Source organism: Mastigoproctus giganteus, chromosome 7 (assembly GCF_048544385.1).
Source record: "Mastigoproctus giganteus isolate SK-2022 chromosome 7, ASM4854438v1, whole genome shotgun sequence".
NCBI classification, from domain to species: domain Eukaryota; kingdom Metazoa; phylum Arthropoda; class Arachnida; order Uropygi; family Thelyphonidae; genus Mastigoproctus; species Mastigoproctus giganteus.
In genome coordinates, this window is record NC_143581.1 from 160,920,198 (window position 1) to 160,946,167 (window position 25,970).

The 25,970-nt window shown below is 36.7% G+C and overlaps 1 protein-coding gene across 3 annotated transcripts in view; it reads right to left on the bottom strand.

Moving 5' to 3' along the window:
* Tnks (tankyrase) overlaps positions 1-25,970 on the bottom strand; it is a 637,218-nt gene that overhangs the window by 281,275 nt on the left and 329,973 nt on the right. For all 3 annotated transcript variants that reach the window (XM_090377953.1, XM_090377952.1, XM_090377954.1), the window contains exons 15-16: positions 21,221-21,314; positions 9,953-10,078 (exon numbers count right to left, since the gene is read on the bottom strand). In XM_090377953.1, the coding sequence (XP_090234079.1) occupies positions 9,953-10,078; positions 21,221-21,314 (220 nt within the window). The remainder of the gene's footprint in view (positions 1-9,952; positions 10,079-21,220; positions 21,315-25,970) is intronic.

Genomic DNA, 25,970 nt, shown 5'->3' on the forward strand with positions numbered 1-25,970 from the left:
ATAAGTTGATTATCTTTTTTTGTCATTATACGTTTGGCTTGAATTACATTTTGTCCCTGCAGCTCTTGGGTAATTTCTTCCTCTGTGACATTTAACAGGTCCCAACTGGATATGACACCCTTAGATGAATTCAGGGTTGCGTGAGGAGATATTTTTACCGGAATGCCCGCAAAGTTTGTTAACTGTAAGAGTTTCTCCGAATGCCTGTGGTTCGTAGTTTCCACTAGCAGGTCTCCTGATTGTAATCTCTTGACAGTCTTAGGAGATCCTGCAATACCTTCGAGATGTTTTTGTATTACGAAGGGAGACAGTTTGCTCATTGGCTGACTAGTAAGGGAGTGGAAAATTAAAAAGGATGGGCAGGGTTGCTCCATCTGCTTAGTCTTCTGTCTCTTTGGACGATCATTTTCTAAGTCGTGATTGGGGTCATGATTGTCTGTTCTTGAGCTCGAAGGCTCTAACGGTGGATAATTATTTTTATCCATAATGGCTCCTTTTCGCCCTGGGGGTTTGTCCTTACCGCCCAGGTTACCGGCCCCGCCACGGGGAGGCAGGAGCAGTGCCGCTTTGTGGCCAAGCGTAGAGTTAGTACAGTTAGTAAATCTAAATTAAAGAAAAAGGTGATTTCCTTCTTCTGGGCTCTCTTCTTATTTCTTATAAGAGACTAGAGCTACTTAACAGAAAATTTAATAATTGCAAGAGAAAACAAAGAAAAACTTAGTCGCTGGGAAGAAAAACGCTTGATAGACGCACAATAATCACTTGGCCACGGAAACGCTTGGCACCCGGGGCCTCCTAGGGATATACTATTATAAACTGGTATATTAGGTGTATACAATTACTGTATATGCTAATTTGCCTATAATTTTGCATTCATATGATATTAGCATGTTCTTATTTGATATATTGGAATTCCAGTTTATAAGGCTAATAGTCTTAAATTCTTTTTTGTTTGTCACACACCTTTGCATGTGTTTCAATATTTATAATGTCTATTTCTAAGTCAAGATATGTTGTTACATTCTATTTCTAAATTGAAGATATGTTCCATTAGTAATTATCACAATCAAATAAAAGGTCACCTAAAAAATGGAAAATTTTTATGCTGTGATCAGTATTTCTTTAATAATAATGGCAGTGTAAGTTTCACAGCTATGAGAACTGCTGTTCCTCTATTTCTAAGTCAAGATTTCTTTGCTACATTCTATTTCTAAATCACGAGGACATGTTCCATTAGTAATTTCTTAAAAATTATCATAAACAAATAAATGATAATTTATAAAATGTAAAATTTTTATGCTATGACCAGTATTTCTTTCATAATAATGCAAGTGTAAGTTTGCAAGGTTATGAAAAATGGTAGCCCCCACTGCAATATCTCTACTTTGTACACAGATGTTATTATTACCAAACTTTATATAATTGTTTCCTAAACACAGTGCAATATTAGTTCATTCAACAGGCCCTTCTACATCTTATGATATCAAAATATTTGCAAAAGTTAATTTGAACAAAATTATGATGGAAACGATGCAATAAGTGCCACTAAAGCAAGTTAAAGTATGCATAAGACATAGCTATACTAAACCTATCAGACTAGCCCTATGTAACTATAAAATAATAGTTAAAACAAAAAGAGTCAGAATGCAACTAACCATGTCCGTTTAAGAAAGAAAATTACACTATATTTATTGACTCCCGTTATAAACATATACTAATGGATGACTTTAATATAGTAAAGGATGGCGAGGCAAAAAAAACATATATATGCAAAAGGCATTAAATTTTAAACCAGGTACCAAAAATAACACACACTAGGTTAAAATATGGTGACACAATTTCTGAAATTTGCCTATAAAATGGCCTCTAAATATTAGGTAATTATCCAGTAGAAACCTTCTATAATTGGATCATAAACATGAAATATAAAAGGGTTATCCAAAGGGATATCCAAATATCATGTATGCAAACTGCATACATGCTCCTCACTCCATACGATTGCACAACTGACATTATCTGGATAAAAATTTGAAGTTTAACCTCAATTTCAGTGTGCTTGAAACAGAGTTCCTGCATAGAATGTTTGTGCAGAGGTTCTTAAAAATGGATGATGATATTCCTTGAGGTCACATTAATTTCAGATGAAAGACCATTTATCAAAATTAAAACTTTACATGGTCTCAATTGCAACTTTACAATTTCAGGTTGGTATCAAGTTTCATCAAGTTCAGACCAGTGTTGAAGACAAGCAACGCTCAGACTAAGAACATCTATGGACAACACATTCGTAGTCATTATTAGCACCATTCTGGAGGAAGACAGATATATGACCTATGAAGAAAAAGTCAATGCATCTGGAATACTGAAATAATCTGTTCACTTAATTTTAACTGAGGTAACATGACATGCAACTCTGAATCTGAACTGAAGTTGCAAATCAACCCGGTGGAAGCACCCATCTTCACCATTCTCCATGCCCTTCTAAATATTGCCAACAACAATCAAAGAGGAAATTAATGGTCATCGTGGCCTATGATATGAGTATGAGAGCATTACTGCCACCAATCATGTATCACTTGGAAGATCAGTAACTGGAAGCCAATGTAACACTTCAGCAGAAATTATATCCAAAAATTTGTCATAAGCAGCCATAGACGTTGCAAGCTAGTGAGCTTGTACTTTATGATGTTGCAAGGCCTGTACAGCTTGTGTTTTCACTGATAAGTGAGATGCACTATCCCCCCCCCCCACAGCCTTGATATGAGTCCTGGCAATTATAAATAAATATGATCTTTACTGAACAGTGCATAGGACATGCTGCAAACTTTACAAAACCGTTCATAGCACCATGCTAGGGGTGAACAAGCAGCAGAGAAACATCTTGCGGAAAATATAATTCAAGGTAAGTACAATAAAACAGCTTTAATGAGATTAAATTATGTATAAAAAAAAAAAAAAACAAGAGAACATTATTAGTATTAGTAATGGCCACATGGTGCAAGGAAGCCTATGGCTTATGCTGCACCAGCCAAATAATAATAATAAGAAGAAGAAGAATAATAAAATAAAATAACAAAAAATACATAAAATAAAATAAGAATAAAAACAAATTAATAATAATAAGAAGAAAATTAAAAAAATAATAATAAAAAAGGCAATGGACAACCTATGCATTTCCCTCCTCCCTTAGGTAATTATCCAGCTGACCTTTGAATTTCCCCAGACTGTCAGCATCTACCACCCATATGTAGGTAACTTATTCCAGTAATTTATAACTCACTGGCTAAAATAAAACTTCCTGCAATCCAGTCTGAAAAACTCCCCCTGTAACTTGAAATTATGGCCCCTTATCTAGAATCATTTATAACCATGAAAATTTCATCCTTATTCATTTTTCTTATGCCTCTCAGAACCTTAAACACCTCAATCAAGTCCCCTCTAAGGCGCCTAGTTTCCAAGCTTTGCAACCCACATATTTGAAGTCTTTCCTCATATGGACACCCTTTTGCTGATCTCACCAGAAGAGTTACCAGTCTTTGGATCCTTTAAAGAAGAACAATGTCTTTCTTTAGGAGAGGTCTCCATAGTTGATTACAGTATCCCAAGTGTGGGCTAACATTAGCCTCATATATATTGGGATTATGACATCCTTATCTCTACTAGTGATTGTTCAATAAATCATCGATAGGACAGCATGGGCTCTCCTTGCAACCAGTCTACAATGCTTAGAGTACTTCATATCTGACTGTATCGTAATATCCAAGTCCCTTTCCTCCACAACTGGCATTAGTTCAACTCTGCCAAGTGTATAAGTTATTTTGGAGTTACTATTCCCCAGGTGCAAACCTTACACTATGCTGGATTGGATTAAAGCATAGCTGCCATTTTTCTTACCATCTCTGAAGTCTATCTAGGTTATTCTGAAGAAGCTCTGCTTAGCTGCAATCATTAACTGCTCTACCAATCTTTACATCATCTGCAAATTTAGACATCATGCCCTCTATCCCTTCATCAACATCATTTATGAAAATCAAAAACAACAATGGTCCTAATACTGATTCTTGGGGAACCCCACTTCTTACATCAACCCAATTTGGGGAATAACCATTTATCACAACTTTCCGCCTCCTGCCCGGAAGCCACCCTGCTATCCATCTAAGGATTTTCCCTGTGATTCCAACCTGTTCCAGCTTATAAATTAACCGCTCATATGGGACCGAGTCAAATGCTTTGTTGAAATCCAAATAAACAACATCGAAATTATTTCCTATGTCCAGCTCTTGAGTGACCCTGTCAAAATAGCTAACTAGATTAGTTAAACATGATTTTCCCTTTACAAAACCATGCTGAGTATCCTTCAGAATTCCATTTCTATCTAAGTGATCCTTAATTCCACCCTTGATCGTATATTGTCTCCATGATTTTCCCTACTACTGAAGTTAGACTAACCAGCTTTGTCTTTTGCTTCATCGGTAGAATTTATTTTTGTTAAGATTTTTAAATCATCCGCATATGGTATCATATCTGTTCTACTGTGTATTAGCAGGTTATTGACAGCTGTAAAAAGATCTTGTGGCACGCCTGCTTGTATTTTTCTAGTATACATTTAATTTCCTTTAGACATTTGCTTGATTCTGTTCTGAAGAAGGGATGTCAGAAACTTCAATACTTGGCCTATGATGTGATAGTAATTTTGAAGGAGCATATGCAAGGCTGCGATGTTGAAACTGTTGAATGCAGTTTGTAGCTCTTTAAAACCATTGAGTGCAGTCATGACCCAATGCATCAGAGAGTATAACTTTGGCAGGCAATTAATCGGCATTCAAAAATTACCCAAATTACATCAGAAAACAATCATAAAGACATGGAGACTACACTGAAGGTTAATATAAATTATGTTATTAAACACATTCATTTTAAATTAACTGCTCCAAGTCTGCACCCCCCCCCAGGGGGGTTCTCCCCACACTTTGGGAATGTCTGGTCTAGCTTATACTAATTGGGAGTTGAATGATTGGATATGATAACTGAGAACTGACTAGAAGTGAAATTATTTCAATTAAAAGCAAACAAGGCAGGTTGTGAAAAGTGTTAAGCACAGAATGCAAAGAAAAGTATCAAAGAATTCTTTGCATATGTTAACACTAGAAGGAAAGTAAAAAGCTTTGTTGGTCCACAGGATGTGAATGGCATAACTAATAATGAGCATCTTCAGGTTGCAGACAAAATGAACAAATATTTTGCATTGGCATTCCTGCATGAAGAAGTTCATAGGGATGGGGATACTAGAAGTATACTTAATTCTAATTGGAACTAAATGATTTTGTGATAATTGAGAGGAACGTGGAAGAGAAGTTGCGGAAGCTAAATGTAAATAACATTTAAGGCTTGTGAAATTTACCCAATTATATTAAAAGCAGTAGGAAAAGATGTAAGCAAACCTTTTGCCACAATTATGAGACCATCCTTGGAATCAGGTTCAGTCCCTATATATTGGAGATGTTTAAATGTCTCTCCTAGTCATATAGAGGAATTAAGAGGCAACGTGAGCAATTACAGAACCGTAAGCTTGCCTTCTTTTCCAAGGAAAATAATAGTCAGTGGGTTAAGGAAGTAATGCAGGATCAACGTGGCAGGAATACAGTTATGTTGCACAGATTTGTTAAGAGGAGATCTTGTCTGACCAATCTGATTATTGCGGACACAGAGCAAAATGGAGACAGAATAAATAATGACAAGTTTAATATTAATTGGAAAACACATATATACAGTAGATTCCGGTTAATTGGGACACATCAGGACTAGTGCATTTTGGCCCGATTAAGCGGCTGCCCCAATTATCCGAAGTTCCACGTAAAAAAAGTTAAAAATACAATGGATCCCCGCTTTACAATCGGTTCACCGTACAATCAAATCACACTACGATAAAGTACCATTCACTGTACGATGTGTAGTAAGCGCTGGTCATTGTGATCACGTTTGTGAATTGAATTTTAATTCTATTAAACAGCGATTATAATTAGTGAAAATAGAAGTAATATTATCCACAGGCTATAAAAGTAAAGATATATTAAGCACAAATTTACCCTTTCTTACCTTACCAATTAAAAAAATTAAATGATACGTGAAAATTGGAATATATGTGATAATCGGAATAATTAATACGTACTGTAATATGTACATACTAACTAGTTGACATTTCTGTTCACTGACATTTGTGGTTGGGGGTTAAAATTTAAAACAGTAAAATGATAAGCAATCAATGATAAAGAACACGGCACACACAAATTGCAAGTAGCGCGATATGCACAAGTGAGAATGGAGTAACAGTTTTACAAAGCTTTAAAAATAGGAATGAAGAGAAGATTCTGAAAATTAATTATTTTATATGATTGAAGATTCCATGGAAGTGTAAACACATTTCACCATAATAACCCACAGAATTCCACCTCTCGATATTATCGCAAATTCAATAAGATCAAGGTTACTATTCTTTTATGATAGACTGCACTAACAGAAAAGCCCAATAAACAGATGACTGCTAATTGTTTTTATTGTTTTATGGTTGTAACCTCCAGAAATCTGACCGAACCATGTGGTACGGTCAGAGAAAGTTGTAGGGTAATCTCCAGCGCTGCAGTCTCCTGCCTCGATTAAACGGCATGTTGTCCAAATTAAGCGAAGTAAACCCTGGCTATTTTCTCGAATGGGTTCTGTTTTTTTAAGATTTGCCCTGATTAACCGGTGGCCCAAATAACAGGAATCTACTGTATTAAATCAGATACATACAATAGCTTTCGGTTAGTTTGTAACCTTCATCAGTCAAATTGACAGTTAAGAGTGTGGAACATGAGGTACATGCCCTCATGCTCCACACTCTTAACTGTCAATTTGACTGATGAAGGTCTTGCATATGAACTGCATGATGGAATGGTTAATTGTTGGACATTGAGGCCTGTGGCTGTGACGCATGTGAACGTTGCCAACGTTTGTCATTCATCAAATGGTTGCTTCAATGATAGGGTGGACAAGACATCCACTGCTACTGATGACTGAGGTATTAGAACATGTGATGTTCAATGACTCCAACCAGGTGTGTCGCCAGTAGTGGCGAGACTTATCTATAATCACGACATCGCGGTGTGGGTCATTGTCGTGGTGGGTTGACCAGACGTGTTCGGCAATGGCCGAGTGTTCTATGTCCGCTAAGTGGATGGCTCTTTCATGTTCCGAAAGACGTTTTCCAAGCCGTCTCCCAGTTTCCCCGATGTAGCAGCTAGTGCAGTTACGGCAAGAGATGCGGTAGAGTAGACTAATTTGTAGTAAGGTTCGAAATGGTGTTTTCACTTTAGAGATGAGGGATCCTAACTTTCTGCCTGGAAGTTGTACGTATTTTATTGCATGTGATTTTAGAACCCTAGAAACCTGTTGTGATAGTTTGGGTAATATGGGATAAAGGTGCTAGCGGTTGAGTCATTACCTTAGGTGTTCCTGTTGGTCGCTACGCGGTCATGTGCCTGTAGGTCACACCTGTCAAGGGTACTGGTGGGATAGCCACACCTTGCAAGATCCACCCAGACTTTAGAAATCTTGGTGCACCTCTCATCTACAGAATTAGAGTGGGTCCAGGCACGGGTTAACAAGGTTCATGCAGTGGCAAGAAGATGGCTGCACGCGTGTGCTGACCAGAAGTTGGTAAATTGGCCGGTACACATTGGTTTACGATAGTTGTCTTCAAATGCGTGCCCTCACGTTGGACAAGGGTGTCTAAGTATGTTATGGTATTGTTCGATTCTAACTCGATGGTGAATTTTATAAAAGGGGACAAAGGGGACTCAGTCACACGAATTTCTTGGAATAACACAAACACATCATCCATGTAGCGACACAAAAAGGTAATGGGATCTGGTACATTCGTAAATGCATGACCCTCTAATTCTTCCATTGCGATATTTGCAGTGACCAAACTAACTGGGGAACCCACGGCTGTGCCGTGCACCTGTTGGTAAATGGAGTCGTTGAACATAATTGCACCACAAGTTAAACACAGTCTGAGGGCATTGGAGATATCGTCTGGTGTTAGTTCGGTCCTGCTGCCAAGGGTTTGGTCGTTATCCAAGAGTTCCTTTGCACACGTGATGGCAAGTTCCACTGGGATGGAGGTGAAAAGCGACACTACATCAAATGATGCCAAGATTTGATTTTCTGAGATGGATGGGGTTCGGATCCATTCTATAAATTCACTGCTGTTGGAGACGGTGTTGGTGGTCTTGCCTACTAGGGGAGCAAGGAGCCTTGAGACAAACTTTGCTAATTCATAACTCGGCGAGCCACAACAGGAGACAATGAGTCTTAACGGCATACCTTCTTTGTGAACCTTCGGTAGTCCGCAGGATTGTGGAATCTGGCAGCCAGAAGCATGGAGGCAATTACATGTGGATTCTGTTACTTTTCTTCTGTTTAAACCAACTGTTGACGAGGAGTTTACTTTCAACTCCCATCGTTCCAAGGCTTTGATGGGAGGAACGGTTAGGGGTTGGTAAACAGAAGTGTCCTGCAGGAGCAGAAGGGCTTTCGTCTCGTAATCTATGCGATTCAATATGACTGTTCGACGTCCTTTATCTGCTGGTAGGATGCCGATGGACGAGTCTTGTTTCAATGCTTTAAGGACAGAAATTTGTTTGCGATTCAGATTGGAAGAAGCAGGGCGAGCATGATGCAAAATTGCTGCAGTTTTTAGCAAATTGTGTTTGCCATTTCTTCATGGAAACGTGTTAAACACACTTCTACACCTAAAGCAATATCAGTGATTGGTGGGTTTCTTGGGAGAACAGTGAATTTCATAATTTCATATCCACAGTCAACAGATCTACTTGTTCTGTAGATAACTGTTTGTTGCTTAAGTTCAATACAAATTGTGTGCAATTTGTGGAAGCGGTACTATGCTCATGACGAGATTCACGGGACTCACCAATTAAAGCAGCTAACTTACGTTTTTGGTGTGTACAGTAGTGTTCAGATTCTCTGATGGCTTTGGAGCAACAAGGTATGGACTATATTGGTGTAAACAGGATCAGGAACTAAACTTCTATGTTCAACTAGATTTGATTGTTTGTTTTAGAGTTTTATGGCGCATTAGCATCTAAGGCTAGTTCAACTAGAAGGGCTGCTTTACTCGTTGAAGCATTTTGTAAGTCTCGATGAAGGCAGCTGATCCAAATATTGAGGGTCTTGTAGTTAAAGTTTTGACAGGCATTTGCATACATTCGTTAGGAAATGGAGGTTTGTAGAGAAATCCTTTCGGGATGAAGTTGTTTGATTTACACCTGTGAGTAAATCTGGGATGTGTCTACCATGGGCTATACACCTATGAGCAAATCTGAGATGATGTCTACCATGGGCTATACACCTGTGAGCAAATCTGAGATGTTGTCTACCACGGGCTATAAAAATGAAGTTCTTCTGCAGTTTCACAACTATGTTTGTTGGCGAAGAACAATTCGAATATGATTAAAGAGGCCTGTGCGCTCTGGATTCATTATTACTATTGTGGATTATTGTGGACAGAGCGAAATGGAGACAGAATAAATAATGACAAGTTTAACATTAAACTTGTCAACATGTTTAATATTAAACATGTTCCACACTCTTAACTACCAGTTTGACCGATAAAGGTTAACAAACTAACCAAAAGCTTTTGTAGGTATCTGATTTAATATATGTGTTTTCCAATTAATTTAAACTTGTCATTATTTATTGTCTCCATTTCGCTCTGTGTCTGCAATAATCCATAAAAGTAATTATTATTATTATTATTTTTGATATGTTTGGCACTTATGAAACTTTTGATACTTATTATTAATATATTTGGCAGTACATATGCCATATTTACAAAACAAAGAAACAGAATGTCTTACATTAAAGGAGAGGAGGAAAAGAAATTAATACTAACCTGCTAAATGCAGAGGTGTAGAATTACGACCCTGAGAGTCTCTGCAGTTAATATTTTCTGAAGTCACCAATTTCATAACACGAGCTAAGTTACCCTTTTTTGCTGCATCAAGTACAGCTGCATCTCCTACAGAACAATGTCCTTTTTTAGTAATACAGTAAGGCAAAGAAAGTCAGTAATACAAACATACACAAATTTATTATTCATTATCAAAGCTGTTCTCAAATAGAATTCAAAAATATGAATGTGTAGATTCTAGATGGATAAGAATAAAACAAACAAGGCATGTCCAGAAATTAAAGATCCAACGCATGCAGCAAACTTACAAACAAGTGGGGGTTTGCTATGATATATATTAGCTGATGCTGTGCATCAAGCTACACACAGCATCAGCTAATATATCGGTTTAGTTACTGTAAATGCAGTGTATTTACTCAGAACAGGTTAACAACTAGCATGCCTATTGCAAATCCTGCCAAATGTGAGATCTGTTGAATTTGTGGGGCAAGAGAAAATAATAACACACACCGACCCACCCACCCACCATATGAAGAGCATTCAAAAGGTTCTGTCAAACACATACTCTAGATTTATGTACAAATAAGCATAGTAATAGGAGACAATCTTAGTAGTACCTAAACAAAATTTAAACCATATAATTATTCTGTTTCTTTTTGGCAGGTTAATTCCAACATCTGCTGATTGTCAAGCAAAAATTGAAAAAATTTAAGCAGTTATAAAATTCCTAACAAAACAGAACTTGTGAAATTACCTGAAATCATTCAACATTTGAACAATATATATGGAAAAAAATCTACTCCATCAGAGCATACAATCTGGAGGTGGCTTACTGAATTTAAGCAAGGCCAGAGAGCATTCAAAGATGATCCAAGGCCAAGGCAGATTCAGATGTCTAGTATCACTGTTGCGGGCTCCAGGGGTTCCCTGAGTCCTCTGTACTGGGCATAGCCCAAGCTGTTATTTCTGGCCCAACAACAGAACATGTTCTGCTGTTGGCCAGACCCAACAGGCATACAGCAACCAGGGTGCACCAGACACTAGGTCTAGCACCCCCTAACCCTAGCTGCATGGAGGCACACCAGGTTCTACTCTCAATGACTCTTTACTGGGGTCCCAGGATAGCTGGGGTTTGTTTGTTTGTTATTTGGTTTTTAGGAGCATTAGCAACTAAGGCCATATTGCTCCGGGATATGCGGTGGTCATTTCCCTGACCTTTCCGCATCCTCCGTATTTGGTGGTGACGGGCTTGAACCCCGGTCTAATCAAGAAGCGTGTGCTATGCAGTGCTGCTCCTTCCCACCTGGCTACGGAGTCGCCCTGATAGCTGGGGGGCCCAAGTAGTAAGTGAAAGGAGTTTGTGATAGTGGGAGAAGTTTGGGATGTTAGAATGGGTGGGGGTAAAAAAGGATAGTAAGTTGGGAATGGGGCTTAGAGGGGAACAGGCATTCTGTGTGTTATCAGACACAGCCTAAAACACTGATGGACACAATATCTTTCTATTTTAAAAGATTTAGGAAAAGTTCGGTTGACCTGCCTCCGTAACACTACACACTTTCTCAATGGCAAGCTCTGTTATGTCACTTTGGTGGAAACAAATGTGTAGAGTGGTTCTCTTCAAGATGCCTGGTCAGTGTGAAGAGGAAAAGACCAAACCCACCAGTACATGACAAAACAATGAAACAAATGGCCCTCAGTGCCTAGCAGCTTTCACTCTCACTCATATGGCAGCGAGAGGATCAGAATGGAAGCAGAGGGTTCTAAGTTTCTGGGTACAACCAGGCTGCCATGCACGGAAACTGAACTTGGCCTTTTACAATGTAAAATCGCTCATCAGTGAGACAGAATATTAGAACTGGAAAAGGAATTAGAAAATGTGAATTGGAATATCATTGGCTTGGCTGAAACAACAAGAAGAAATGAATCATTTATAACTTTATCAAGTGGAAATCTGCTGTACACCAATGGAAACAGTGAAAAGAGCGAAGGTGGAGTTGGACATAAAAAACAACATATTCGAATTTAAAGGTACATCACAAAGGGTGTCAAGACTAATACTCAGGATTTCTAAGAGGTACAAACTAAAGGTTATAATGATATATGTACCAACATTAAGCCATGAGAAGAAGAGGTTGAAGAAATGTACACCGAAATTGAGAGACTTACAGTTGAACAGAAAACTTGCTACACCATTATTATGGGGGACTTCAATGTAAGGTTGGAAAGAAACAAAAACAGTTCGTTTGTTTGTTATTTGGTTTTTAGGAGCATTAGCAACTAAGGCCATAATGCTCCGGGAATATGTGTTAGTCATTCCCTGACCTTTCTGCATCCTCCGTATTTGGTGGTGACGGGATCGAACCCCGGTCTAATCAAGAAGCGTGTGTTATGCACTGCTGCTCCTTCCCACCTGGCTACGGAGGCACTTTGTAGTAGTGTAATTGGTGTCAGCAGAGAATCATAAACTATAAATTATAGCACTGCTTACGTGTTTTAATAATTTAACTTGTCACGTAGACATAACATATGACAATAATAATATTAGTAGAGCTTTTAGAAGCGGCGATTTGACATACATATGGGATCGAACCCCGGTCTAATCAAGAAGCGTGTGCTATGCACTGCTGTTCCTGCTCACCTGGCTACGGAGTCGCTAACAAAACAGTATAGAAAGAAAACTACAGAAAATTTTGGAATTGGTGAAAGACTTGTGGAAATCTGCAGAATTTCGAGGTATGTCAGCAATGAACACTTTTTTCAAGAAAAGGGTGAACATAAAGTAACATGGAAGAGACAAATGGATTAACAACTAATGAAATCAACTTCATCCTCACTAACAGAAGATATATCGTGAATGACTTTATATTCCTGAACAAGGTAAATGTTGGAAGTGATCACAGAACAGTAAGATGCACACTTGATATAAATGTAAGCTAACAATGGAAAAAACTGACTTGAATAAATAATATAGGTTTTTGAGATAACAGACAAAGCAAAAAAGCAGTATGTACTGGAAGTTAACAACAAGTTTGATCTTCTGAAGACCTTTCAGGACTAAGATATTTACGAGGAATCAAACAATTTTCTGAAAGTGATAAAGCCCAAGAAACCTATAGGTAAAAAGAAATCCAAAGAAGAAAAAATTAGTCAAGAAACATTTATCATTATGAACTGAAGACAAATGAAGAGCAAGATAAATACCGACAAGGACTAAATTGAGTATATTGAGTTATGCAAAGCCATTAGAGAGAGACTCAGAGAGGACATTAGAATATTTAACACAAGAAAATTAGAACAAACATTAAGGGAAAACAAAGGACTTAAATCAGCAGCCATGAGCAGTAACACAGAAAGAAAAATGATACAGAAACGGAAGATAGCAATGGTGTACTTATATATAGCAGAAGACTGCTACTATAAAGAAGTCTACTATAAAGAAAAGAATTAGAAGTCTACTATAAAGAATTGCAAAATTGACATCGCCTTCCCCATGAATTATTAGCGAGTTGGACAAGGAGAGTTGGAAAAGAAGCTTCCTATATCAAAAAATAAAGGTAAGCCCTGTCGATTCATAATATAATAGAATATAGGAATTATCGAGCACGTAATAGCTCTCTAGTATCAAATCTATAAAGAATTATATAAGGAGCGAGGAAATGATGCAAGCAATGGGGAACATGGATCACAAATTAGCAAAACATACAACATTCCCTTCTTGATGAGGTAGTATATGCATTGAAGAAAACGAAGAATCAGAAAGTTCCAGGTAAAGATGAAGTTACTGTAAAGTTTTTAAAATTGGGAGGAAGAGACATGACGCCTAAGGAGTGGAATAAACTTCCATCTGTCATTGTGGAAGTTGATAGGTTAAATAAATTTAAGGAGGAATTGGACAGGCATTTGGAGGGAATGGTGTGATTTTTTTTTTTTTTTTTTGGCTGATGCTGCTTAAGCTCATACACTTGCTTTCTTGCATCACATGCCCCTACTACTACTACTACTACTACTACTACTACTAATAATAATAATAATAATAATAATGCAATCATAATTTTGCTGCATAAGAAAAGAAATAAATCTGATATTGGAAATGACAGACCAATTAGCTTGTTGTCCCGTATATCTACAAGATCACATGGGTCATTACTAACAGGTTAGAAAGAATACTTGACGAGAATCAATCAGAAGAGCAAATTGGCTTTAGAACAGGATTCTCAACTGTGGATCACCTTAACATAATATATTAGTTAATAGAAAAAGAAAATGAATATAAAACACCATTATGCCTGGCATTTGTGAATTATGAAAAGGCATTTGACTCCATACAGCATAAGGCAATGTTTCAGGCACTGGAAAGACAAGGCATAGGCACCCCATACATTATGATTTTGAAGAAGATATATGAGAATGCTATCTCCTTAATTAGACTAGACAAAGACAGTACCAAATTTAAAATTGAGAAAGGAGTTCGACAAGGAGAGGCAATATCTCCGAAGTTGTTTATTGCTGCCCTTGAAGTTTTCAGTAGATTGGACTGGTCGCAGAAAGGAGTCAATATGAATGGAGAGTACCTAAACAATTTACAATTTTCAGATGACATTATGATCATAAGCCATGATCCCAAAGAATTAGAGGAAAATTAGAGGTTATTCATGCAGAGTTAGTAAAGATTTTGGATTAAATATGAATATGGCTAAAACAAAAGTAATGATGAACAAGTATTCCACAAAAAAGGGATATAATCATTAGAGCAGTAATTGAAAAGGTGAATTCATATACAGTGGATTCCGTTTATTTGGGCCACCAGTTAATCGAGGCATCCGTTTATTTGGGGCAAATCTTAAAAACAGAACCCAATCAAGAAAATAGCCAGGGTTTACTTCGCTTAACTGGGACAACATGCCGTTTAATCGGGGCAGGAGACCGCAGCACTGGAGATTACCCTACGATTTTCTCCGACCTTACCACATGGTTCGTCAGATTTCTGGAGGTTACAACCATAAAAACAATTAGCAGTCACCTGTTTATTGGGCTTTTCTGTTAGTGCAATCTATCATAAAAGAATAGTAAACTCGATCTTATTGAATTTGCGATAATATCGAGAGGTGGAATTCTGTGGGTTATTACGGTGAAACGTGTTTACACTTACATGGAATCTTCAATCATATAAAAAAATTAATTTTCAGAATCTTCTCTTCATCCTATTTTTAAAGCTTCGTAGCTTGTTACTCCATTCTCACTTGCGTGTATCGTGTTACTTGCAATTTGTGTGTATTGTGTTCTTTGTTATTGATTGCTTATCTTTTTACTGTTTTATATTTTAATCCCACCCACAAATGTCAGTGAACAGAAATGTCAACTAGTTAGTATGTACATATTACAGTACGTATTAATTATTCAGATTATCACGTATATTCTCTCAATTTTCACATATCATTTAATTTTTTAATTGGTAAGGTAATAAAGGGTAAATTTGTGCTTAATATATCATTACTTTTCTAGCCTGTGGATAATATTACTCCCATTTTCACTAATTAGAATCGCTGTTTAATAGAATTAAAATTCAATTCACAAACGTGATCACAATGACCGGCACTTACTACACATCGTAGAGTGAACGGTGGTGGTTGTTGTTTTGGTTTTTAGGAGCATTAGCAACTAAGGCCATATTGTCCCGGGGATATGCGGTGGTCATTCCCTGACCTTTCCGCATCCTCTGTATTTGGTGGTCCAGGGCTCAAACCCCGGTCTAATCAATACAGTGAACGGTACTTTACTGTGGTGACTTCATCGTAACATGATTTGATTGTACAGTGAACCAATTGTGAAGTGGGGATCCATTGTAATTTTAACTTTTTTTACGTGAAACTTCGGACAATTGGTGCAGCTGCTGAATTGGGCCAAAATGCACTAGTCCCAATGTGTCTCAAATAACTGAAATCGACTGTACTTATCTGGGACAAGTCATTAGCTGTAATAATGATAAATGGCTGGAAGTCAAGAGAAGAATAAATTTCAGCTGGTAGCATTCAGCAATATTCCAATTTGTCTGAAATGTATAATAATGAACTAATGTATACTCCCCACCAGGACCTATGGAAGTGAAACTTTGGCACTCACCAAAAGAATGGAAGAGAAGCTGAAAACTACACAGAATGGAATGAATTATATTAGGAATCAGACTGTTGGATAAGAAGAGAAATACATGGATTAGGCAGCAAACAAAATTAAAGGACATTCTTATCAAAACTAAAGAACCGAAATGGTCTTGGGCAGAACACATAGCTTGAAGACATGATGACAGATGGACTTAGAAAATCTACAGGCCAGAGAGGTTACCAATTCTTTAAAGTCTAAAAGAAACTGTCAAAAAAGGGGTTAAAATCAAAAGGATACAAAAGTTTTTTTTTTTTTTAACGAAAACCCCAAACACGAGAGGCATTAGAACCTATAGTACTCAGTACTGTGCTTGGGTTGGAGGTTGAGAAGAAATTTGTTGACATTAGACTTGAACTTCTTTAGACTGTAATTTTCAGGAAATACAGTATGAAGGAAGGTTGTTCCAGAAAATGGCAGTTGAATGAATAAACAAGGAAGATAAAAAGTTGGTTCTGTTCTGTGAGTTTGAAGTTGGAGAGTAAATGGATGTTGGTGGCAACACGTGTTCGGACTGTTTTGAAAGAGAGAACGAGAAATCATAGAAGCCAATTCAGAAGAACAGTACCCATGGAAGAATCTGTAGAAAAGGCATGCAGCAGAAAGAGTACGTCTATGAGAAAGCGAGTGGAGAGACTATGTTAGAGATGAATCATTAGTTAACCTAACTGCGCTCTTCTGAATGGAATCTAGAAGCCTGAGAGAGGTTTTGGGGGCACGGCCCTAGATGTGGGAACAATATTAAATGAAGTGGCCTATAATTGAACTTTAATGAAGAAAATCTTTAATGCCTTTCTTCTGTCACACTCTAAAATTTTGCAAGTTATAATACTTAAGATTAATATGATTTTAAATCTAGATATACATTGAAGCTTTGCATCTAAAATGCCCACCCAACATGTTAAAAGATATAGTTTTTTTTAGAATGTACACATTTATATACTATGTATTTCTTTGGAAAACAGGCCTTGAGCTTTGGGTTACATATCATACACATGAATTTACTTCTACTGCCTACATCCCTTATTATCTGGGCATATCAGGACATCTTATTAGGATTTTGCATCTCCATCATATACGATGTAACTTCCGGAGAGGAAATTACAGTGTATTATTTCTAAGGTGAAAGCACCTGTTTCTCCTCTCCTATAGAGTCGTTCTGTATACCACATTACATGTCCAGATTGTGTGTGTGTGGGGGGGGGGTTTGTAGGTCAGTCCAGCAGAAGACTGAAAGATCAGGTTTCTGACCACGAGGTGGCTCTTCGAACTGCTAATTTTGAACACTCTGTGGTTGCTGAGCATTACTGGGTTGAGCAGCACAGTCTTGATATCCAATGGGATATTAAGATCGACTATTCACATGATTACCACCAGCACTCATGGCTTGAGGCACTGCACATAGCTAGCAGTAATAGTACCATGAATCGCACCAGGGCAGTGCACTTGCACCTAATTATGGAATGTACTCTTTTGCAGTGCGAGCGCTGGCAATCATCACGTGTTCACAATTCTGTTCTACCGACACCAGACTTGTAATGCATGGTCATGCTCAGCTGACTTTTGATGTTGTAACCAACAACATATACTGGAGTACACCATTTACCAACTAAGATGATGAAGAGGCACTTCGTCTCGAAAGCTACTGTGTATTTTAATGCTTTTATCATATTGTATTTTAACACTTTTTATCTTATTGTATTTTAACGCTTTTATTTTATTTTATATTTTATCTCTGTTTTAGTATTTTATGTACATATTTATTTCAATAAATTTATTTTAACTCAGTTTGTCAGTCATCACTAGAAAATTGTATATGTATTTCTTTGTTTATACAGTAAACCCCCGCTATTCGCGGGGGTTACGTTCCTGAGAAATGCCGCGAATACTGAGTTATGGCTCCCATAGTAATAAAGGGGTTCCGTTCCAAAGTATGAAATATATAAAAAAAACTAGTCCAAAATTTTGTCTATGTACGTATTATATGTACCTTCATAATATGACTATGTACATAGACAAGTACGTAGTGAAATGCAAGCATATAGCATCGAAATGAAAATAAGAAACAATTTAATATTAAATGTAATACTGTATTTATTAGAAATTTCAAACAAATCTTTCAAACCAGTGCCTTTGCTAGCTAAAAAACTTATCCCACCAGTTTCGCTAAAGTGTTTATAAAGGAGTTTTGCCTTTTCACGAATGATGAGTGAACTTAACGTAATTGTATTTTGAGTTCGGTCTTCTATCACAGATTTAAAGCCTTTTCCATTTTTTCTAATTTAACATCACAAGTTATAGAGTAAATTTTTGAAGCAATTAGCGCGTTTTCACAGACACTACGTCGGATTTTTTCTTCCGATTTTTTGATGGATCGTACTGTTGACTCATTGATTTTATGTTTTGCCACTTTCACCATTAGAAATTTTGTCTAATAACTCAATTTTATTCCTAATGTCATCACCTTCTTTGATATTTTCACATTTCCCTCGTTATTTGTAGCCATATTTTTGTAAGGGTTAGAAAGAACTTGTCCACAATAAAGTCACTTCCTTCCGTTAACTCGACGTTGACACTCGAAAAAGTCTGTTTTACACTGCAAAACGGTAGATTTATCATTTTTGTAAGCATATCAATTTATAAATTGATAAATTTATTCAATTTATAAGCATATAAATTAGAAACAAACATGACTTCCATGACAAGTGCATAGCACATACTGATTAGCGAGAAACATCCACACCGCGATTTTGTCACCCCTCTTCCCCCACCCACTGAGCGCTGTTTTGACCGGGAAAGATAATTTTAGCCACGTCCATGTTTTTTTATGGCGGAAAATGTTCACGGTGCTTTAAAATTCACATTTTTTTAGGTTTCATATTTATTAAATCAGCGACCGCGAATACAGATACCGCGAATAGCGGGGGTTTACTGTATATCAAACATTGTAAATAATATGTATCAAAATATATTCTCTTTACTTTTTAAAGAAGGTTGTTTTTATACATAAAGAAAAAGGGCACTACACAATTAATGAAAATAAATCTTTCCAAAGGATATTAAAGTTCCTTGATTTGTGCATTCATCAAGGGAAGGTAGTTTTGACCAGACTAAACAATTTCCTACAACCATTTAGAAATACCCTTCCTTAATTTTTAAGGTTAAATGAGGCAGAGACATTTTTGGAGAAAGAAAGAAAGTTGTCAAAGGTTACTTTAAACAACTGCATAATGTGGATCTGTTGGAATAGGCACAGAAAAGAGCAATAAGATTATTCAGGTTCTCAAAAGGGTACTTTTACCAAGAAGGACTTCAAGTTCTGTGAACTGCAGCATCTGGAAATCACTTACCTGTGAGGAGACCAGACTGAAGTATTATGTCTTTAAATAGATTGAATAAACTAAATGCTGATGGCATCCTTAGGTTTATAATATCATATATTTTTCCACACAAACACTGCCCTAATTGGTTGAAGAAATTTAATAAAGACAGAATTCATCAAACATAGGCCTTTGCTGGTCTCACAGGAAAGATTGTCAGAGGTCCTAGAAACTGCTAGTTTAGAGAAAGGGATTATAGAGGGGGGTAACTGGAAAACTATGTTACATTTGCACCTCCTCCTCAATAGCAATTTTACACTACCTCAAAATACCAGTGCATGAAAAGAGATGACAGAATAGTCAATAATTACTAGTAGTTACATTCCCGGGGGGGGGGGGGGACTTTGTTTAATTGGATATAAGTAATGTATCAGAAAATTAAAAAAATAATAAATAATAAAAATTAACCTGTCTACATAGATGTTGTTGTTATTTGGTTTTTAGGAGCATTAGCAACTACAGCCATATTGCTCTGGGGATACGCGGTGGTCATTCCTGACCTTTCCGCATCCTCCGTATTTGGTGGTCACGGGTTCGAACCCCAGTCTAATCAAGAAGCGTGTGCTACGCACTGCTGCTCTTGCCCAGCTGGCTATGGAGGTGCCCTGTCTACATAGAAACATCAGGAGAAGAGATCAACAATTTCATTATGACGAATGATAAACAGAAACCAGAGGGAAGCAGGGGAACAGGTTAGATATGATAAAAAAAAAAAAACTCTTAGGCAACTTGAATGGACAAACAAGTGTAATTTCCTTGTTATAGGTGACTTTTAACTTACCTTTCACAAACTGAAAATTGTGAACTAGCAAACCATGATCAACTATCTGAATCAGATGACTTATTTATTCTAGCATATCAGAGAAAAGTACAACTGGCACGAATGTACTCAAAAAGCATCCAAGCAGTACCAAAAATATGAAAATACCTTATATTTTCATATTTTTGATACTGCTTGGATCCTTTTGTATACTTTAATGATGGTTGGTGATCACAATGCCATAAAATTGATAGTAACCAAATAAATTTTGGTAGTTAGAAGAAACTGATCATCACTATATTTACTATTATGAAAAATGCTTAACGGATTTCTGGAAACCAATCAATGAAAAAGTGGGGATGGTATAACAAAAGAAGGATGCCAAAATGGATAAGAGAGCTGACATTTTTTAGAATAAAAAGAAAATGCACAGAATATTTATTACCCGTTATGAGATACCAGATTCTTATTCTTGCATCTGCAAACAAAAATGAAAATCAAGCTGATCTTTGCCATCATCTAAGAAACCAACAGACAAATATGTAAAAAGGCCTCTCTTGCTCCCCTAATTCCTTTTAACAACCAATTAAGAACTGATAGCAAGCCCAAATTAATATTTAGAGATAATTTATTTTATTTTAATCTAGTATTGTAAATTGTATACTTTACATGGCAATCATTGAAATTCAATTGCTTTCTTCAGTTTAACAGTAAGCTCCACTGAGTCCTCTGAGAGTTATTTTGTGTTTTTCATGTGATCTTTCCCATTCATGTAATGCCGTGTTTTTTTTTTTTTTTTTTTTTATCACAGTTTACCTTGCATTCTATCATGTCCTTCAACACTTATATCAGATATAAAGTAACCAAGCACATTAGCTTGAATCCCTTATTATTTTGTAAGTGTTTATTTAAAGACATAAAAGAATAATTAAACTGGGAGAAAAAATCATTTACCTCTTAACAAATCTGCTACATCTTGATCACCTTCTTTTACAAGATCAAGAGGTGTGTGCCCATCACGATTTCTTTTGCTAGGATCTGCTCCATTCTGTAAGTAATTAAATTAAGAAGTAAGTTAATGAGATACACTGAAATGTTGAGAAAAATGAACACAGGTGCTACTCAAATAAAATTTGCTGTTTTTCAAACTGAATCCCTGTTTCATTACATATGCAAAATCTGTACTATATATTTTCAAGGAATAACTTAACTTCATTACTAAATCAATAAAATGCATATTGGACATATGCGCAGAGACAACATCAGTTGGCTTTGTGCATATGTCCAATAAAATTAACTGAATGGACACAAAAAATTGTTCATGCTCATTTAGCTGAGCTGGGAAGAACTGACAGAAAAAATTCATATTACCACTTGTGTATAAAAACACAACACTGATTTTTAAAAAATTTCAATATTCTGGAAAAAGACTGGCACAAAAAAGAATGGGGGGTGGGGGGAGAATTAAAATAAGGTTTTTTAATTTGAGTCAATTAAAAACCTAATGAAACAAACTAGGGCATGCCAATCAACTACAATGTGGATGAGTATTTTAAAACCCTCCTAAAAAAATTTTGAATCTGAGATAATACAGCTTAGACCTTCACAGATTAGGAAGCCTTCTAGCTTGTTCCCAACTCCACACAAACCCTATAAGAACATGTAGTGAAGGACAGAATACAATTTAAAATGTTTCATTTGCAATTTCAATTTTAAATTTGGGTCGGTTTTTATTTATTAATAGCAAAAACAACAGAAATATAATAGTTTTAATAAAAAGACTGCACAGATACTACACGGATCATATAAATCTATCAAATTAGAATTTAGAGTTATGGTGTAAAGGAAGATACTCAAAGTTCCAAGAAATAAATATCTCCTCTATAAAATTACATATTAAAGACTGAAACTCGCAAACAAAATCTAGGGTTATTCAAGTTGTCAGATTATGTTCCAACAAGTTTCTTAATTCAATCAGCAACTCCACTGCAGCCATGAGATGTACGAGTAAAACCTTTCACGAACAAGAGAAATGTGCAACTTTTTTCTTGAATGTGTTATTGCACCTATGCCTTTTGCCAGTGATAGTGAGACATTTCTTTGTGCAAGCTGTCAGAAATGACTGAATCTCTAAAGAAGCATGGTGATGACTTGGAGCAAATTCAGTTTGGGGGGTAGTCAGAAACTCAAGTGTCTGATGCTAAATCAGGTGATGCATTCCTGAATCTGGCCCATATGGCTCTGCTGGTGCAAAATACTTTGGTAGTCTTAATTTTGGACTTAATTAAAACAGAGACATGTAATTTATTATACAAGAAAGCCAGATGGCATAGATGTGAAAAAATTAATAATGTAAGAAATAATTTGTCAGCTGTGGGACTATTGGGTGCATGGTAATATACGTAGGGATTAATCATTTAATGATTAAATGAACTGGTGAAATGGTTAGGAAATATAAGGTCATGTTGAAAAATTGTTGCGATAGAACAAAATGTTTTTTTTTTTTCCCTGCCCAGAGAAGACAGGAGGGATATCACGATAAAGCCTTATGGAATAAATCTAAATTAAAAAGACTTTGCAAGGCTTATGAGGAGGATATTTCTCATCACAACCAGCCTTAGTTGGTATATGAAATTTATTTTGTAAAGATGGTATTCATTTAAACAGAGGAGATGCAAGAGTTTGTGTTATTGCCATTAAAGGGTCAGGGAAACTGCTAATTCAGGTGGGGGTTATCATTGGCATAGGACAAAATTATTTGTACCCTCTCTGACAGCTTTTGTGTGCAACCATTAATAACCTTAAACACTAAAAGGAAATGTGCTATAGCAAAATCGATCAGCAGTTGAAGGCCACATGGAAAAACTTTAAACTATAAAAGGTGCATCAGGGTTATCAAAAGCAATAAAGCAGAAAATTTAATTTGTCTATACAGAAATGCCAGGAGTACCATATAGAGAAATAAAATTAATTTTAACTTTTCACTAAGTCAAATAATGCTGAAGTAGATGGACTTAAAAAGATGCAGTGGAACTCAGAGATACAAGGTGAAGAATTTCATTTCAGCAAATACTGTGTGTTAGGATAAGATTCACTCATATCAAACTTTTAACTTTTGCAGACTTTCTTTCAGTTTCACTGAGCTTGTTACATATAATTCCTTTATTAAAGCCACATTTAATTATTTCATATGCTATTATTATCATTTAATATATGTAAACCCTTCTAGCTTGGCTGTATCAAGGTATTGGCTTTACTTTCCTGAATGGCAAAGTAGAAAAGGATAGACAGAAAGATAGACATAAAGGTGTACGATAGGGAAAGAACATAAAAAAACATAAATGATACAAGGAATTATATGAAATTAGAAGCCAAATTAATAAGCCAATTAGAAGGAAAGAAGCAATAAGGGGGGAAAATTATTTTTCACAACAAACAGGAGGTGTGAAAGAAAAATAAAGGTTGAAATATTTGAGGCATGTTAAAAAAGATTGATACATAATGCAGGTATTTCATCGTGAGACTACACCTGACCAGATATCAATAAACTGTGTTTCTATGCATTACGTATAGTTATGGAAGAAAAATATTAAAAGGAACCAAATATACTCTAAATTTTGTGTATTTATCAATGATATTGATGAAGGTATATATCAGGCTTGATGTCTAAGTTTGCAGATTAGCATTAACATTTAGCATCAGTAGAGGCATATAATGCCAGAAAGCAAGCTTACGCAGCATCAGCCCAAAAAAAAAAAAAAAAAAAAAAACCCCTCCGTTCGTTCCAAATACCTGTCCAGCTCAGCCTTAAATCTATTTAGGCTATCAACTTCAACAACAAAAAATGGAAGTCTGTTCCACCAACCAACTACACGCTGACTAAAGGCAAACTTTCTGCACATCTATCCTTCATCTGTCTTTCCTAAATTTGAATTTATGCCCTCACAGGTGATTATTCTCAGCAACAGGAAGAATCCCATCAGTATTAAGCATGATCAAACCAATTTATACACCTCAACCAGATCACCTCACAGGTGCCTAGTCTCCAGACACTGTAATTTGCAAAATTTAAGCCTTTCTTCGTAAGAACAACCCTTTGTTCCATTCACTAATCTTGTTGTCCTTCTCTGTACTCATTCAACAACTCTACATCCTTCTTAAAATGAGGCCTCCAGACCTGTATACAGTACTCAAGGTGGGGCCTGACCATTGCCTTATACAAGGGGATAATCACCTCATTATCCTTGGTAGAAAAATTCCTGTTTATCATTGACAAGACACCGTGAGCTACTCTTGCAGACCGTCTGCACTGCCAGAAAATTTTATATCTGCCTGCACAATTACCCCGAGGTCCTTTTCGTTCTCTACCACTGTCAGTGTAGTACCACAGAGTTGATACGTCACTCTGGGGTTACTGCCTCCCATACGTAGTACTTTACATTTGTCAAGGTTAAACTTCATTTGATACCTCTCATCCCATTTGCTCAACTTTTCTAGATCCTGTTTCAGTAGCGTACTGTCATTAGTGTCATTAATAACCCTGCCAACCTTTGTATCGTCTGCAAACTTGGACATTAAGCTTGATATACCATCATCAATATCATTTATAAATACAGAAAACAACAATGGACCCAACACTGAACTCTGCGGGATTCCACTAATAACATTAGTTCACGATGAGCAGTGTCCATTGATTACCACTCTCTGTCTTCTCCCACTCAACCATCCCTTTATCCATAGCAGCAATTTGCCTCCAATGCCACACTGCTCCAATTTGTGCAGCAGTCTTCCATGTGCAACAGTATCAAAAACCTTTCTAAGATCCAAATATATGATATCAAAGTTATTCCCTGCATCCAGTTCCTTTGTGACCATATCATAGTATCCAATCAAATTGGTCAGGAAAGACTTTCCCTTAACAAAACCATGCTGTGTCCGAGCTATAACCGAAGTCTTGTCTAGATGATCCAGCAGTGCTTCTTTAACCAGTGCCTCCATTAATTTTCCTGGAACAGAAGTTAAACTAACAGGTCTATAATTATTTATGTCGCCCGTTGATCCTCCTTTGTAAATTGTTGTTGAATCCACCCCTGGTGCCTATTTTAGGTTTATCTTCAACAATTTCTCCTCCACTTTCTTCTCAGTTATTACAAAATCATCTAGCTCACTGCCAGAGTTTAACTCACCTCTGGCATTCCCCTCCCTGAATAACTATTCATGGGTGAATGTAGATGCAAAATATTCATTTAGATTGCTAGCAACCTGAGCCGGATCATCAACAGTTGAACTATCAATATCCAGTGGTCCAATCTGATTCATCCCTTTCCTTCTAGAGTTTACATAAGTAAAGAACTCTTTGCATCCTTTGCCAAGGATTTCTCATAATCGGCCCTTCGCCTGCCTAATCGCCTTTGTGACTTGGTTACAGACCAGCTTATATCTAACATAGCCTTCCAAGTCACCCATTAATTTATACGTATCCCATGCATTTTTCTTCTCTGCCATATGTCTCATTAGTTCATCTGACATCCATTTAGGCCTAAACCTTGAAAAATATTTTTTAGTTGGTATGTAAAGCCTAGTAGCTTCGAAGATAAATTCTTTGAATGCTTCCCATTTTGAATGATACAAAAGTTGGCAGGAATTTGGAGAGATGGGTTGAGAAATGGCAACTGAAGTTTAACATTGACATGGCGGTAATTGT